Below are 19,005 nucleotides of genomic sequence, written 5' to 3'. Positions count from 1 at the left end.
AACAGATATTGGCCTCATTTTTTTTTACAAGCTGATTAACATTCATTTATTCTAAAACTTCTTTATTTTCGCCCTCTTTCATCTGTTTTCAACTACATAACTAGTTAAGACATTTTATGACCTTGTTGGACTTTTAAAGTCTTTAAGGACCAGCAATAATAGAAAAAAATGACAAGTCAAAGCCAGATTTTTTAAAATTTATGTCAGAATATTGTTGCTGTTGAATCTTATTTCCCCGTATTTCCATTTAATCCATATTCAATTGTCAGGATTACCATATGGTTCAACATGTGGTTCAAACTGTGACGGTGCACTTCATCGTTGACAATAGCGAGGTAGGCAGCCAATTGTTTATGGTTGTTTGAGGCTGTTACTGATTTTCGTGAAGGTTGAATTTAATGAGGTATAAAACCAAAGGTTACAACCACTGAATAATGGGAAAGTTGAGATAAGGTCATGTGAGTGAGAGACAGAGTGGGGAAGTGAGTGAGAAACACAGTATGTGTCTTTGATGACTGAACTGGTTCCCGTTCAGTTTTGGTTGGCGTCAATGATCAGACATCAAAACTAAAACCCACACACAGAGAAACACAGAACCAGCTTTCTAAACTTGACCACCTTCATATCTTTTCCTTCCATTACACAGAATCTCTCTTATCTCTCTCTCTCTCTGCTGTGTGTGTGTGTGTGTGTGTGTGTGTGTGTGTGAGAGAGAGAGAGAGACTTGTGGCCTGTGGCCTATCTAATGCCCAGACCAGGACCCACAGTCCTTAGTGAGCTCAGAGATAAGAGCCCAGGACTGTACTGATAATGTGACAGTACAGTCCTGGGCTCCTGACCAGACCACAACCAACACACACATATCTGCACTGCTGACCCCTGGACTACGTTAATGACATTATATGCTCATGTCCGTGGTGACCACTACCTGCTATCACTATGATAGGTTTAGTAAGATAGAGGACTTAAAAAAAAAAAAATAGAAACATTCTGGGAATTTAACAAACACTCCAGTGTTTTACAAACTCTCTCATTGCCAAGGACTCTTTCTTTGTGCCACCTAGGGATGGTACCCAAAAGGAAAGAAAAAAAAAAAAAAGATACAGACAGAAGTACAAAACATTTCAGTCACTTGTACGAAGCTTATTTAGTTACTCTTTTGGGTGATAAACTTTCATTTACTAAGAGAATCTAAACTGATTATTTGTGGTGTATATATATATTTTTTTGTTTGGTATTTAGCAAAGTAAACATCAGGGGCACAATATTTATTATGAGATATAATGAAAATGTTGATACCCATTTTGAACAACATTCTGATGGGTGCAAGATTAGTCTCACTGATTGAAAGGGGTACTAAATATAGTATTGCACCACAACATTCGGGAGTAGTATCGTGATTTTCCATCCTTAGTATAAGTCAAGCTTCAAAAGCATTGGATCCTACATTTCCCATAATGCAAACAATATCATCATTTGGTTTGACCCTTCTGTCCGGTAAATGCCCCCCATCTCTCAAACTCCACTCTCCCAGTTTGTAACACAGGCTTTCTGTTAAAATTTCTGAAGTCTCAAGCCCAAGGAGAGATGATGACAAGTAACATGACCTTCATGCGTAAAATCATTGGGGTACCCCTCTAATGAAAAAATTTTTTTTTTTTTTTTAAAAAGGATCTTAGATTCTTTTTATCTTTCTCTGTATGTAAAGGTGTACATACCCAGAGGTTTTTGATATAATGTGGTATTCAGCTGCAATGAAGATTGAATGAAAATTAAATGCCAACTACTTTAATCATAATAATCCAGTCATTTTTCGAGCAAAAATGTCAACAATTTGACGGTTCTATGTGGCGTGAAAATGTGTGAATTTGCTGTTTTTCCTTTTCTTAGATTACAGTAAATTGAATATTTTTGGGTTTGGACTGTTGGTCAGACGAAACAAGACATTTAATGAGGTGTCCTTCTGCTCTTTTCAATGTTTTCTGATGTTTAAATCAACCAAACAATTCATTTTGAAAATAATCCGTAGATTAATCGATAATGAAAATAACTTAGTTGCAACCCTAAATCTTGGGTTATTTCTAGGGTCGACTTCTTTGGTCCATCAGTGCTACTTATAGAAAAGCACTGAACTCAAAATATGTTGCTTGCCTATTGTTGCATTACAGCTTTGGCTGTTATGTAGCAAATCAACAGAAAAGTTTTTCTGAAAATTTCATTCTTTGAAAACACTTTGGTGTCTTTACGTTGCTCCAGTCAATAGTTCTTTGCAAGGTCTGCATTTTTCATGGATACATTCAACTAAAACAGTCGTTATACAAAAAAAAGATTTCACACATACAAAGTACAACACGTTAAAAATAAAGATCTAGAGGGGAGTTTTGTATTGAAGCTCAGAAGTACTCTAATTCTTTAATTCTTTTGTACCCTTGGTTGAACAATGTCCATTGAAAACACGTCAAAAAGTTGCAAACAAAACAATGTGGATGGTAAAAATATGAATGTCAGTGGTTGAGATCTAGATAGTGCATTGGAACTACATTTAGTTTGATGTTGTGAGGTGACAAAACAGTGTTCTTTAATTCTTTAATTCCCGGTTTGAGCCTCAGCTGAACAATGTGTATTCAACAAATATGCTGCATCAAACGGCCATGAACTCTTTATTATACAGTGCTCGCTCTCCCTGAGAGCATATCACAGAGGTGAAACACAGGACTGTTTGTGTGTGTGTGTGTGTGTGTGTGTAAGACCCCTGCAGTGCCACATAAACGGTGGAGGCAAAGCAATATGAAGAGAGAGAAATACAGACTAAGCAGAGAAAAGGCAGAAACAAAGTAAAGGACAGAAAAAATAAATAAAAACATGGAGCCCAACGAGAATAAAAGAAAGAAAAGACAGAGAAGGATGGAAATAAAGAAAAACCAGGAGACACATAATGGATTATAACTCCAATCAAATTTAAAAGTTGATAAGAGGGGGACAAAATGGAAAATATGCAAAGGAAAGAAAAGGTCCAAGATAGAAAAAAATATTTAAAAAAAAAAAGGAATCAAATAAAACAAAAGACAGACAAAGATTAGAAAATGAAGAAATAAACAGAGAAAAGTTAAACAAAGACTCAAAAGAGCAGGAAGAAACAGATTAAACAGACTGAAAACTGCCTGAAAGCCTTGTCACACCAGGAACTGGCACATCTGTTTGTGAAATATTTGGCAAGCAGGTGAACTACTGTGGCTGGCAAACTAACTGTTAGCATGGTAGTCATAATAAATCTCTGAGCTTCTTTCTTCCTCTGAACCACATACAAAAAGCCGTGCAGATTAGCATTGCCCCGGAAGAAAAACCACTGATGCCGACAATTCCACTGAAATTAACGGATTTGGCCCAGAAATTTCCCCATTTTAAATGCTGGTGTGAGCAGGTCTTAATCTGGGGTGTCAAAGCTTTCCAGTGCGTTCCAGCTGTCCTGTTCCCAGTCTGACCAGTGTGATAAATCAGCTGCTTATGCTGCTTCGCTCTACTCCCCCCCCCCTCTCCTCGGCTCAGCATGTTGGGCTTCGGGCCTGTGTTTACACTCATAACAACTCTGTCCACACATCAACGTGCAGTACATGTGTGACTGTAACAAAGGAGTATTGTTCGGGCCCGACGCCGCTTGACTACGGCTGGAACATCATGGACTTTAAACATGGAAAGAGGAGGAGAGATGGAGGCAGAGAGAAGGGATGGAGGGGAAGAAAAAAAAGGGGGGAATGTGGAGAAAGTGGAGGTCTTGATTGCAAATGGGATTCCGCATCCAGGTTTGCTAGAAAAAATAAATGAAGCTGTTACAAGCGCGTGCCAGTGTGAGTACAAGTCATTCTCAACATTTAACAATCAGACTGTGTCAGTCTGTTATTTTCCAGTCGACCCCCCTGCCCAGTACAGCAAACTGTGCTGGACACTCTGGTTTTGTTTTCTAATGGTAAATCCACTTCTCTGCCCAATGGCCTGTCAATCAAACTGCTGCAACACAATGGATAAAATAGTTTCAGCTATGTGTGCGTGTGTATATGCGTGTATGTATGTGTAGGTGTGTGTGTGTAGGTGTGTGTGTGTGTGTGTGTGTGTGTGTGTTTGTGCATGCATATCCTTTTCCAAAAAAAACAGCTCTCCACATTCTAATCTAAAAAGAACGATGCTTAAACAAAATATTGCAGCAAATGACAGAGGACGGAGTGAAGAAACAGATTCAGATTATGTGATTCATGTGTGTGTGTGTGTGTGTGTGTGTGCGTGCGTGTGTGCGTGCGCTGCAAGGTAGAAAGGAATGACCCGACCTCAGTGGCAAAGAGGTCAGACCTTTCAACACCTTGCCGAGACAAAAACACTCCTTTCCCTTCTCCATCTCTCATCCTTTATTCTCTTCCCATCGACTCTTTTCCCTCTCTTTCATTTCTTCATCCTCTATGTGGCCCCTGTTGTTACCCCCTCTTTCTCTAACCCCCCTGTGTGTTGTGTTTTCGCCCTCTTCTTCCTGTTTTTGCCCCTTTAACCTCCCCGTGACCTCCCTCCTTTGCTTCCCCTCTCTTCACTCCTTATCGCTCCGTAGCCGATTCTCTCTCTCCTCTCCCCTTCCTGTAAACGCTGCCGAAACACCTCCACTAACCTCCCTCCTGTCTTTCCTCTATTCTCACTGTATCATCAACACTTGTTCATTATTCAGATGCTCCTCCTCTCCTCTTAATTGCTCTTTATTCCACCCTTTTTCTGGCTTCTCTCCACTTTTCTTTCCTCTTTTTCCTCCGGTTTGAATAACCACTCTTCCCTTCTTGTATGCTGGTAAGCCCCTTGAGGCAAATTTGTGATTCGTGATATTGGTCTGTATAAATAAAATTGATTTGACTTGTTTTTATCTGACCATATTGTTATTGACGTCAAATATCAGAACTCCCTCACTACTTCAGTACTATCCGATGTGAGAAGCAGCCATGAAAAAAAGAACAACACTTGTACTTGATCTGAAACCAAAGGCTGCCTGAAATTTGTTGTTGTAATTTTTTTTGTCTCTTGGCTTAACTTTCTCTCTCAGACCCATCCCCTCGTTTCCCCCCATGAAATTTTCCGAGTGTCACCAATCTAAACCTTTGATGACCCCTCTCCACTTCTTTCATTCCTCTTTGTTTCCCTTCTATCATTAAACCCTGCTCTCTTTTCCCTACTCCTTCCCTTCTCACTCTCCATCATCTCACCCCGTTTACCCTCTCTCTAACCTCCCTCTGCCTTTTGGCTCCCTCCCTCCATCGTTCTGTGGCCCGTTCACTTTCTCCTTCCTGTCAAAGTTCATGCACTTCCTGTCCCCCTGCCAGAGAGCCCCCCAGACACACACACACACACACACACACACACACACACACACACACACACACACACACACACACACACACACACACACACACACACACACACACACACAGTGAACAGAAACAGCCGACCCGGTCACAACCCCTACAGGCCTGCAGACACACACACAGACCCCAAATGTGCAACTAACCCAGTCATGGCCCAGTCAACACCTCCATCCATGTCGCTTTCATTCTATCTGAGATGAGACACGCACATGTTCTCTCTCTCTCTCTCACACACACACACACACACACACACACACACTGCAGCAGCCTGGTTGGAGTGAAGCCAGGCTCAAGCCAGAGGCCTCATCCTACAGCATCATATACCTCGCTGTACATAAACCTAGTGGTGATTAGGGGTAATTGTCCCTCAGGTCAGGGCAGTATGATGATATACTGTATACCATGAGATGACAACTTTTTTCAACCATCAAAGATTTTGAAGAGGTAGCTTCCCATCTTATATCTCTGGTTGCATTAAGTGATTGCAAGCAATGCTGCAAGTTTATGAGCAGGACTGCTTTGTGGCAATACTGGATTCACTGGATAGAGAATAAAAAGTATCTAAGTTTGTCAGGTGTGAAACTCACTTGCCAAAAAAAAAAAAAATGGTTACTTTACCTAGCATCAGTTTCCAGAAAGTGTAGTGTTTCACAATATATATTGATATCCAAATATAAAATTAAACATACCATGATAGAAGTTTGTCTCCATATTTCCCACAACCTACTTGCCCTTGCGTTCTCTCAAAAACTAGAGAATGCGCAGTAAAGTCAGTTTTCATTCCTCAATTCGCTTTCATATCTATCAATGTATACTGTCAATTTAATTGAGAAAAAAATGGAAAATAAACCCACTGACCCGCTAAAGCCATTGGCTTTGGAAAAGGCAGCTTGACAAAAGTTGGACCTTGTGTTGAGGATTTTTTTTTTCACAAGAACTGAACGTTCTGAATTTGAACTCCAAGAACTTCTGGGCTAAGGTCCTGTCCGATCAAGAAGTACACCAAGTCAATGCATGATATGCAACGCACAATATTACTTATTAAGGGAGGGATCTTGTGCACAGTGGAAGCGGAGATATTAGAAGTGGGTAAGGAGAAAGTCAAGGCGATAAGAAAGAGAAAGAAACAAAGGAAGGGACGAACTCACCAGCACAGTGTAGATATGCAGACAGCGGTAAACTGGAGAGAAATCCACCAGGTCCTGAGCTCCTGGGACCTATTGACACAAATGATTTACACAGTCAGACTGGATGTACACCTTATGAGCAGAAGGCAAAAAGACAGGGTACACAAAATATATAAGGACTTTCTTTCATGCTCACTGTTAATAATTCCTTTCCTATATAACCCATTTGTTTTATTTTCACCTTTATCCACAATTGTCCCTTGTATGCTTGGCAACACATATGTATGTGTATATATATATGTACATGTAAAACCAATAAAACTTCAGTTTAAAGAGAGACACGGAGAAAAGTGATTACACAGACGCAGAAGGAAGAAAATGTAGAGACAAAAGTCTGTTTTCTTAGCAAATTCTCAAAATACGAGAAAATGTCTAATTTTTATTTTTTGAAACACTGAAAAAATTCCCCCAAATTATCTGTAAAAAAAAAAAAAAAAAAAACACTTTCTCCTTCCCTTGTAAGATAAGAGTGACATAACTGGGGGGGGGTTAGGGGGTCGGAAGGAGCAGATAAAAACATCTGAATGCTTTCACAGTAACTGTTTTTCGAGGTAAGTTTTAGAAACATCACAAATGTTACAGATGCCAACTGAACTGTAATTGACAGAGAGACACAGAAACACAGAGAGAGAGAGAGAGAGAGAGAGAGAGAGAGAGGTGAAGCATTCTGTAGCACTTCATTATTCTGTCTGAAAATCTTCTGACAGTGTCACCAGCTGTTCATACCTCTTTTTCTTTCCATCGATCTCTCTGTCTAACCATCCCTCATTCCATTCCTTCCTCCTTACCCACATCCTCTGTCTTCCAATGGCAATTTACCCATTTTAAACACACACACACACACACACACACACACACACACACACACACACACACACACACACACACACACACACACACACACACACACACACACACACACACACACACAGAGACAAACGCACACACACACACACAGAAACACAAAGCAAAAAACCATGTGCCCTTTTGCCCTCTGGAAAGTTTGCTTTCTGTAAAAATCATTGGCGGCACAACATAATGCCAGCTTTGATACACACACACACACACACACACACACACACACACACACACACACACACACACACACACACACACACACACACACACACACACACACACACACAGAGTCCTGAAACAATGAAAGTAATGAGTCGTACCACTTAAAGACAGACGTGGAGTGAAAGGAGGGATGGAGACAGAAAAGAGGAAGAGTGAGAGCTGGAGAGATGGAAATAATACAGCCGGAGAGAAAGAGCGATACAAGCAGGTATGCGTGATTTAAAGTTTAAATGAAAGACTGAAATGAATGACAGTGAGACAGGATAAAAAAGAAAAAGCAGAACAAGTTTGATAGAAGTATATGAGGGAGAAACCGAAAAGAACTGTACACATAGAGGAAAAAAAGAAGATCTGGGAAAAGGGACAGAAGTGATGACAGAGAGTGCTAAAAAATATGGAAATGGTGAAGACAAGAAAGAACTGGGAAAAGACAAGAAAGATAACCAAATTAAGGAAAATACATGAGGAATGAGTGAAGAAGAGAAAAGTAAAAAGTAGAGTAGCAATAGGTCAAGTTTGAAAAGAGGTGAAAAAGGGCAAGAGGAGGAGAACAAAGGGAGCAAAGAAAAGAGCAAAGAAAAATAGGATGCATAGACACAGGGGGACAACTGTAAATGAAGGGAAGGGGAAGAAAAGGAAAGACATGGCAGGGGCAGGATGGCGTGAGGAGACGGGATGCCGATGGTTGGCATTGCCGCAGCCATCTGCGCCAATGCGGTCGTAACCCTGCCGACCATGGGGTCAGGCCTTTGTTCGAGCCAAGGTCTTCCCGTGAAGAAGGTTGAGTCAAGTTTACAGGACATAAATAAGCCAAAGGGACGACAGGGACCTTAAACAGAATGGTAGAACGGGGGTGACAAGTTCAGCTCTATTCTCTTCAACATCATTGTACGTTGCTTTCCTTGAGTGTGAACAACAGGGGCTGCAAAAAGGAACTTTGATCCCGCGAGGGATTACTTGAAGAGTTCAATATCACAATGCAGTGTCTGCTGTGTAATAATCTCTACAAGTTCATATTCTGAACAGTCTGTGAACATGTTATTGATGCACTTAAATAACCACCTGTTCTTCAGACTGATTTAGTTATGTTCTAATCGCTTTGCAAGGTACTTTGATGGGACATAACAACAGGATGTAACTACTTAATACGAAGCAGTGTCAACTCCTAAAATTCCACCGAAATATAATCCAAAATTAGGAGAAAATGATAAACAAGCAAGAGAGTCAAATATTAAGAACCACTCAAGGGATATTCCCTTGCAACAGACTGATTTCGCAAATTCCTGTTCCCATTATTGACCTCAACAAAAAAGCATTGATGGGACAGACCTCAAAACTTACACAGGTATATAAAAACTCCAAAAAACATCTCATAATTGGAACCTAACTTTAAACTAGGTCAACAAGAATATGATATTGTTCTATGCGTATCTCAACTACTGAATAAAATGAATGAAATGCAACCTATTTCATTTTCTGTTCTGTTCTTTATTGTTCCACAAGAGGAATTCCTTTTTTCATTTGATTTCATGAAACGAAAAATATTTTTTATTGATAAAGAAAAAGTGAGGGGATTCGTTGGCAAGCCTTTGTTACAGTTACATATTAAAGATACAATGGATTTTAAGTATTTCAGTCAAATGAAACCAATGCAAACCTGTCAAGCCACTGCATTACCAAATTTGAGGCATAGTGATTCCTTAAAAGTGAGCTAATGTGTGTTTAGAAACTTAGAGACTGGCTCAGCTGGTTTCTGTGGACTACATGCCGCTATGGGTCTAACATTCACAGTGACGTCATTCACCACAAACCTCCCAAACCTCACCTGGGACAACACTAATGGCAGAAAAATGTACCATTGAGAGTGGTGGGGCTGATTTCTATGGAAAAGAAATTAAAGAAAAAAAGGACAGGAAAAGAAACAAAAAAGAAGAAAAGGGAAAGGGTTAGGGAGAAAAGTAAAGACAAGGAGAGACAAGACAAACCTAGGGCAAGAAGGAATCACACGGGAGAGATGACAGAAAAGAGACTGAAAATAGTGAAAAAATAAAGAAAAAGCAACAGGAAGGAAGTAAAGCTGCGGTCACATCAGCAGAGCAGATCTGTCCATCCCACCATTTGAAGGGGAAGCCCAGCAAAGGTTGGGTCAGGACTGCTGGGATCAGCAAAGGTTATGCAGCAGTTAGAAGAGTAAGCAAAGTAAGGGCTGGTTGGTAAGGGCATGGTCTCTCAAAACTAGTTCTTGGAACGTGCTGTCCGACCATGTTGGAAATCAAAATTCTAGTTATTCCACACAGCTACACTCAAAGGAGGAGTGAAAAGCTGTCACTGATAGAGAGGGGGGAGTTCAAAAAGGTGGTAACGACGCATAGTTTCAGAACGTCTCTGCAACAAGACTTTCATAGCGTTGCACTCAGTTGTTAATATTACAAGTGCCATAAATAGTTGTGTAATAACTGACAAAAGAAAGCTAGGGGGAAAAAAAGTACAATGCCTGGCTCCTCTCTCACCCAATTCCCTGTGTGAAGTGGGTGTGAATGTAAGATCGTCGATTTTAAAAAGTTATAGAAATGGTCGCACAAAGACCCCCTTATTCAGTGTCGGACGTTAACCTACCATCCAAAACGTGTTTGGACGTGTTTGCTTAAATCTCAGCCACTCCGAGACAAATTTGAGCTACCCTGGCAGCAAACTGGAGTGGAATGGGTTGGACTGTTGGACGGACCAATGGGTGGACACATTGGGATTAGGTTCATGTTGGAGATATATCATATTATGGACGACATCACTTTTGTTTGAGAGACAAAAACAGCTCTGAAATCTACCATTTTGTGTGTGATGCAGCTGGATTTGGGTTAAGATTTTTCAAAAAAATCCCTCAGTATTCTAAGCTTCTGTCAAACGAGGTGAAACAATAAATTAGAGGGCCAGTTAATTATAGTGAAGTTTTCAATATTTTCATGTGTTTGTGTGTGTGGTTGCAGTTTCCTCACGTCATCATCCTCGTCTTCATCCTCCACATCCAGAATGCCGGAGTCCTGTTCTGACACTGGACTGCCACCCTGTCCGTCACTGTCGGTCCCCAACCCTATGGCCGCCACCGCCTCCTTCCTGCCACGTCGGCCAATCAGGGCCCTCGGCTGTGTGGAGACAGAGCTGTCCAATGAGCGCTGTAGCTGGGCCTGAAGCACAACACAGAACTACACATCAGAAAGCCATACAGGTCCAATTCAACCTTTGGAGCTAACTTTTTGAAGTTTATTCTCCCCGTGTAACATGCTTTGTTTTTCTTCTACATCGGTCATTTACTACATTTCCCAGGACACTTCTCAAAAAGCTACAGAAAAGGTGGAACTTCTTCCATTTAGTTTTTGGCTCAATCTCAGAAAGTTTTGTAAAAAAGCTTAGAAATCGCATCTTGTGTAATGAGGTCACTGGCTGAGACCTTAGAGTATGATCTGCCGCTCCTTGTCCCACGAAAACCCCCTTGGAAATGACCTATAAAAGTGATTTACCAAAGCACCTAAGAATACACCAGAGGGAAAATAGCAAGACAGGAAGGGAAGAACAGGAAGGATGAAGAGTCAATGAAACGACAAACAAAGCACATAAAATTAGTGCTGAGGACCTGAAAGCAGAGACCGGTTAAGCGTACATGTCTGATCTATTTTTCTGCTTGCCAAAAACCTTATTTTAATTGTAGTTGCATTAGTAACACTTAGACTAAATATCTGAATGCAACAATTTACACAGCATCTTGAGTGCAACAAAATTATAGAGAAAATTTTTTTTGAGATGCTGAAATTTAGAACTGAACATTAATTCTCATATCAAGTGTCTAATTATAAAATAGGTTTGATATTGTGTTCATACGTAGCACACATTTGGGTAATGTAGCAATTATCCTGAGAGTGAAGTTTCCCAAAATAAACTGACATAAAGCAGGTGGGGCAAAGACAGAGGGAAATGGAAAGATTCCCCACAGAACAATGCAATGTGCAAGTTAATGTGCAATTTAATGATGCAAACTGTGTCCTGTCTATGTCGCTATTTGGGGAAAACAGAGTATCATGGGAAATGATGCATTTTTCTCCGTCTGCGACGGTGTTGGATCAGGAATACTAAAAATAAAAATAATCAAAAGCAGGAAGTTTTGGTTAGAAATTAATGGAAGCTTGTATCCAAAACAAAATGAAAACAGAGTCACGTTAAGTATAGAGACGGCCAAGCCCACCTCCTTTTTGCAAGAAAGCATCATTTTCTATTGTTATATAATCCATAGATGATTGAAGTGAATTTTTTGATTGCCTCTGAAGTGTGTCCATTTTTTTTTTTTTGGTTTTGGAGTGTTTTTAACAAAACTGCTAATGTCTGAATATGAATATGACAGGTTTTTGGAAATATTCATCAAACGCTGTTAACTCACTGAACTCTATTCCCACACCGAGTCTCCTTGACAGCATGGCCTCTAAAATATTTCTGTGGGAAAACCTTGTTATGGGGGGAAAACCCTCTCAGTGCATCTTTCCATCTCCACCCAGATCCGTCTTAGGTCCTTTTAAAAATCTATGTGAATGGTGCCGTTTCCTTTTCTCGCCGGCGCCAGCACGTAGCCTACCTTGTGCGCTTAAATATGTCGATAAGGACGTCAATAAATACGTCAGAGACTTCAAGCGCCTCGATTTCAATCGTTAATGACAACGGTAATGAGAAAAACTGGTGTTCTAAAGAGGGTGGATATGCACAAACCCGGAAGAACACAATATCAGTGATGTTGGGAGAATACAATGCCATCTTTGATCTAATGCCCACACACATGCACTCGCACACACACATAGAAGACCAATGAGTCATATAACACAATAAGTGCACACAAAATTGGTGGAAAGTCTCATTCCTCTGCATAGAAGGTTAGGAGGAAGCTAGTGGGGGGACAGAATTTGCCAAGCTGTGCCCCCTCTTTTGAGGAAAGACGGGCAGGTAACAAACAATCTCTAAAAATATTCCCATCACCGAGTGTTTTCACTGCGAACCTCAATCAACTCTTCAAAATAGCTGGAAGAGGCAAAATACTGAAAAAGCGCCAGACTAATCTATGAGAAACTTCATACAAAAAAGGAAATGGCACAGACCTCCAAAACGAGAAGAGTCCTGTTTTGTCGGCGACACTTTTTTTTTTTTCTTCTGCATGGCATTCCTTTTCTAATCTTTCAAATGGTCATTTTCTTTCTTCCCACAGACAAATTAACATAACTTGACCTCAAAAGGCAGCAACCCATGAAAGACAGACATGACAGACGGAGCAAATGACACAGAAAAAGACATCTTTCCTATAGTATGCGACACCGCCGAAACGGACGTCAGCACCCACGTCAAGTAATTCCACTCGGGGGGTTGAATGAGGCTCTCTAGCGTTCTTCAACAGGTGTCCATGTGTCCTGCGGCATTCACGGGCATACTGTACACACACTCACGTCACCATTCATTTTTACCCATCACACAATACCGAGTTCTGTTGCAAATAGAAACCTTTTTAACCTTTTGTTGCGTTTCTCCTCAGAGGTAGCATTCCGTGTGGCACTTGAAGCTCAAGTGCGGGAATGTGCGTCATCTCTTGCGCACAATCCCGTAAGAAAAGGGGGAGAGCAGAGGAGGAAAAAAACGGGGGGGAGAATAAAAGTGCATAGAAAATGAAGTAGAGGAAGAAGAAAAAATGGAGGAAGGAGGAGAAAAAGATTAGAAGCAGAGAGACAGGAGGCAAAATGAAGAGGTTAATGGAGGAGGCACATGGATGAAAAAAAGTGAGGAATTGAGAACAAACTTCTCTGGATGAGGACCACAATCAGAGCCACACTATAATCAATTTAGTAGAAAATGACTCTAAATATTTTTTAAATTATCTGACATTACATTGTGGCAACACAACAAGGGAGTCCTTAGTTAAATATGTGCTGTTTTGGCTTCGCTGAGAAACTGAAGGCGATTTGCTTTTTTTTAAATATGTATTTGCGGCTTAACCGTGGAAAATGACAAAAATTGCAAATGAAAGAGCAAAGTTGCAGTGATCCCTTTGTTGACAAGGGGTTTAAACTGACTTTTTTTGTGGGAAGGTCACAGTTGTGACGGGGAAGACTATCTGAAATTTTGATGAACTTTTGGGAAACATACAGGTAATCAACGTTACTTTCCACACAATGGTAGTTATTGCCCAAAGTAACTTTCAAATTCCTTCCCAAAACAACCTGCCTCTAATTTAAAAAAAATAATAATAAATTAAAAAAGTACCTAATGACAAGATCTTAACAAATCGAGATCTTGTGACAAAACATTTACGGGCTGAATCTTTTGTATTCAAGAAGATGATACATGCCAAACTTCACTAAGTTTTTTTATGATTTTAATGTTTGTGTGACAGTCTCCTCGTAAACTCTTTTATTGAGACGCCAGGTGTGTGTAACATGAAGTAGCAACTCTGGGAAAAAAAAATGTACAAATGCAAAGTGCAGACTTCTGACTTGTTACACAGTGACAGCAGCTAAGTTTTTATACATCACAGTTGTCCCAGGGCAAGTCCGTCACGGCATTGTTTCAGCGATCGGTATTGAGTTCGGCTTAAAAACAACTCTAATTCTGGAATGGGTTGTTTGTCATTTTGAAGGTGGATCACACATCTGAATGTTACCACCAAAGACTGCGTTAATACTCAGTATTTTGTTCCTGCTGAGAATGAAGAGAGGCTGTAAAAAAAAAAAAAAAGGTATCTGAGCATTCTCGTCACAGCAGCGCCAAACTGACACTTGTCTCTCAACAGATACTGCGCAAAACACTAGAAATTACAGCAAAGGCAGAAATACAGATAATATTCTCTTCATGGAATAATTTCACACCTCGGGAAATACACTGATTCACTTTTTGGCTGAAAGTTACATACATCACTCTCATATCTGTCCGTTAAATATAAAGCTAGATCAAATATACAGATTAGCATACAGACCGGAAACAGGGGGAAACAGCTAGCCCAGCCGTGTTGAAAGGCAACAAAATCTGCATATCAGCACCTCTGAAGTGTAAAAACAACAATTTGTGGTTCTACTGGGAGTTATGTGTCAGCCAGGCTGAGTTATGGTGGTACTGGTGAAGACAGGTTAGCAGGCTTCTGTCTGTACTGCACAAGAGTTAAGGCTGGATATAAAACCACAGTCCTCTGAGTTTTGGCACAAAGTGTGTCCATAGCATCCAGTGCTGAAAACTGTCAACTACCAAAGTTTGTGTTGAATTCTCGGTCAGATTTTTAGTCTAATTTTTTTCTCCTACATTTCCTGATCTCACTCAAAAAAAATCATAAAAAAAAATTTTGGACATTTTTTTTTAAATTGTGGAAGTCTTGTAGTGGAAGTCTTATACAAATTTGAGAACTTTTGTTTATTTTGGTTCATTTAAAAAGTAGATCATCAGTACACAGTACATCTGTATTATGTAGTAAAAAATAAAAATCAACTTGGAACTCTGTATAGAAAAATACTCCATATTAAATGACTCAGATCGGGATCAGGGGCAAAAGCCTGACTGGGACATCCCTTCTATAGATCACTTTTTGGCAGACAGACCCCGAGCCAGAAATAGTGGTGTCCGATGCCAGTGAACTGTGGAGCATCATTCAGCAGACAACACACACACACACACACACACACACACGAATACGCAGAGTGACTGACACAGCAACCCATAACAGTCTATTTTCATTTTCCCTGTGATGGTTCAATACACCAACCCAGCGTGTGCCCTCTGCCACCCTCGCTGCATGCACACGCATGTGTGTGTTCAGTAACTAGATACAGGTAATCAATCTTCTTCCACTTCACAGGCCCAACAATCTGTTTCCCATTAGAGTGTGGGAGTGTACGTGTGTGCGCGTGCGTCTCCGAGTGCGTATAAAACTACCGAATGCACAGCAGAAGCTCTGAACTCGTTCTTCACTCAGCGTCAATAAAAGAAACAGGAAAAAAAGAGGAGCAAGAGAGGGAAGGAGGAAGGGAGGTAGTTGATGAAGATGAGGAGAAGGAAAGAGTGGAAGAGAGAAAGACAGAGACGGACATCTTGAGAGAGAGGGGGGAAATGTTATTTGACAGAGCAAAAGAGAAAGAAGGAAATGACAAACGACAGGGGAGAGTCATAAAAGACTGACAAAGACATTTGGAGATAATTCTGAATCAATCCTCTCCTACTTCCTTTTTTTTTTATCTTACTACTTTATCTTGTCCCACTCTACTCCTCCTCCACTAATCCATGTTTTCATCCGTCTCCTTCCTTTACCTTCTTCTGCTCCTTTACTTTTATTCCCCTTCGTCCGAGGGTCTTACCTTGGGTAACATGATACCGTGAAATACAATCCAGGAGAGTCCGTTTGAGTAATAAAAAAAATAAAAAAAATCAGCCTTCTGAGGGGCTTAATAGATGCCAAAACACTGAGCAAAGAATTCTGTTTTGCAATCACATTAACAAATTGTTTTATCCTGAGAGTGTCCTCCCGAGAAGGCCAGCATCAGTCGTGCCAGCAAGACCCTGTGTGTTTAGGTTCAAGTGACAAAGCCCTCTAGAGGCCGTGGTAATTATCACAGGAGCTACGCAGAGCTTACAAGTCAGCGAAGGGAGAAGGCTAGGATAGATGGATGAGTAACCGAAAGGTCGGACATTTTCCTTGATCCTTGACAATGAGGGTCTGTTAACGTTAGTGAAGTAGTCCTTTAAACCCAAATCATGAAATTTCCCTGTACCCTACCAAGTTTTTTTTATGTTGTGTCTAAACCTAACCAAACCTTAACTATAGTACTGTCACATCTTTAAAATAAAATTATTTTCCCAAACTAATTTTTAAGATTTTTAAAATAGCACCAACCACTGATACTATCCAGCCGATTTGAGGCGTCAGATCAGAAAATGCCTCTATGCGTCATGCTGTCTCACTTGCATGACTCGTTTATCCTCCATCTTGAAGATCCCCAGTTAAAAAACAGAATTGCCCTGTTCATGTCACAAACCAGTCTACCAGGAATGTGCACCTGCGTATGCAGTACAGTGCAAAAAATGTAGGCACTAAAAGCAAAGTGAGGATGCTTTCAAAAATAAAGCAATGCATAGTTTTTATTTATCAGCATCATTAACTTAGTTTTTTTTCTTGCACTTTGCACTAACTCAAATCAATATTTGGTTTGACAATCATTTGCCTTAAAGACAGCACCAGGTTTCCTTGGAAGACTTGTGCACAGTTTTTCAAGGTACTTGGCAGGTAGGTTGTTAAAAGCATCTTGGAGAACTTGCCACAGTTTCTCTGTGGATTTAGTCTGTCTCAGTGTCTTCTGTCTCTTCATGTGATCCCAGACTGACTCCATGATGTTGAGATTAGGGCTCTGTGGGGGACAGACCATCTGCTGCTGGACTCCTCGTTCTTTTTGTCTCTGAGGATAGTTCTTTATGACTGTGCCTGTATGTTTGGGGTTGCTCTCTACCTGCAGAATCAATCTGGGACCTGGTATTGGCTGATGGATAAGAATTGAAACATCTAAAGTGCCCAAAACACTTGACTGTACTTTAGTAATTGGCCAACGCAACTCAACGAAACCACATTGAGCTGAGGCAAAAAGTTTAGTGAGGCTCGGCATTTTTGTGAGGCAACCTTGCACCAATGTCTGTCTGAACACGGCCTTATTTCCTCTTTCTTCCCCCTTCTTGCTCCACACAATTGCTCCTTTCCATTTTGTCCTTCATCATTACCTCTTCATCATCCACCTTCATGGTGTCTTCCTTTTTCTTCATTTTCCTTTCCTTTCTGCTTCTCTCTCTTTTCTCCATCTTCCATTGTTCTGCTCTGTTCTTTTCCTCCTTACCTCTTCCCCTTCCCCCCTTTTCTTTCCCCCATTTTTTCCTTGATCCTTGTCTTTACCTCCCTCTCATCCTCTTTTAATTTTCCTATTCCACCTCTTTACCATGGTATCCTTACTCATGTCTTCCCTGTTACTCTTTACTATCTTCCTCCTTACATATTATATCCTCCTTTTCTCTTCACCTCTTCATCTTCTCCTTTTTTTCCCTCTCCTTTCTCTGTCCATAATTTTCTCCATCTTGTTCCTCCTCTTTCCCCACCTCTACCTCTTCCTGTGTCTTCTTCTTTCCCTCACCCTATCTCCTCTTCCCACTCTCACACCTCCCTACTCCCCCTCCTCACTTTCTTCTTCTTTACCCATCTTCCTCCCCATCCCTTCTGCCCTCATCCCTCTTCCACCCCTCTCCTCCTCTTCTACCTCCTCCTCCTCCTCCTCCTCTTCTATGGGCATGTGGCAGCAGACAATAGCTCCATTGTGAGCCCTGCTCTCTCCTCCATCTCCTCCCTCCATCCCCTCCTCCTCCCTTTTTCCCCAGATCTATTTATTTTCACATCCTTGGTCGAGGGAGCCGTAACGATGGCTGGGTACAGAGAGTTAGAGCTAATTTGGAACAGAGCACACCAGAGAGACACGCTGTCTGAGAGAGAAAGAGATGGAGAGACAGAAAATGAAGCAGATTGAGAAAGAAAGGGTGAAGGAGGGACAAAGGAAAGGAAAGAAAGAAGAAAAAGAACTTCGAATTTCTTCCTCCACACACACACACACACACACACACACACACACGAACACACACAAGGCTTCTGACTGAGTGTGAGCACTCCGAGCCAAACATATGATACAACAACATAATCCCAGTATCAGTAACAGGACTGCTGGACCACTGGGGTTTCCATAATCTCCCTCATAATTAGTGGTTAGAGGAGTTAGCGGTTAGCTTCTTCAGTGACTGCAAGTGGATTTTCTACACCAGTGATTCTAAAATTGCGGGCCAAGGACCCCCCACCAGAGGGGTCACTGAAGGGTTTCCAATGTGTGGCTCTGGAGTGATACGTGGAGAAATTAATGCTCTAACCTACACATGGGTAACAAATTAACGGAAAAACCAACATACAGTAAGTGTAGTGAGGTGTTTTATCACCACAAGTCTCCAAAACAGCTTTACTCCGCCTCGTCATAGATGCAACAAGGATGGATGAACATCATTCTTCCAAAAGATATTCCCTCATTCGGTGTTTTGATGACGGTGGCGGAGAGCGTTGTCTAACATGCCGTTATAAAATCTCCCATAGCTGTTCGATTTTGTTGAGATGGGTGACTGCGGATGACCTGCATCTGTTATGTTTCTCTAACTGCTTGCAAGAGGACCTTTAAAGCCCCTGGTAAACCATAAACGGCAGTGCTTTCCATTAAGAGCAAAAACTGATCCTCTGCTGACACCTAGAGGACAGAAAATATAAAAATCTAAGC

The 19,005-nt window shown here is 41.0% G+C and overlaps 1 protein-coding gene across 5 annotated transcripts in view; it reads right to left on the bottom strand.

Annotated features, from left to right (window-relative positions):
• exoc6b (exocyst complex component 6B) overlaps positions 1 to 19,005 on the bottom strand; it is a 108,428-nt gene that overhangs the window by 71,068 nt on the left and 18,355 nt on the right. For all 5 annotated transcript variants that reach the window (XM_040140575.1, XM_040140570.1, XM_040140571.1 and 2 more), the window contains exons 7-8: positions 10,651 to 10,839; positions 6,539 to 6,607 (exon numbers count right to left, since the gene is read on the bottom strand). In XM_040140575.1, the coding sequence (XP_039996509.1) occupies positions 6,539 to 6,607; positions 10,651 to 10,839 (258 nt within the window). The remainder of the gene's footprint in view (positions 1 to 6,538; positions 6,608 to 10,650; positions 10,840 to 19,005) is intronic.

The sequence above is a fragment of the Xiphias gladius genome, chromosome 12 (genome assembly GCF_016859285.1).
Source record: "Xiphias gladius isolate SHS-SW01 ecotype Sanya breed wild chromosome 12, ASM1685928v1, whole genome shotgun sequence".
NCBI lineage: Eukaryota > Metazoa > Chordata > Actinopteri > Istiophoriformes > Xiphiidae > Xiphias > Xiphias gladius.
Note: the sequence above shows the minus strand (reverse complement) of the source record. Positions and strands in the feature narration are given on the sequence as shown.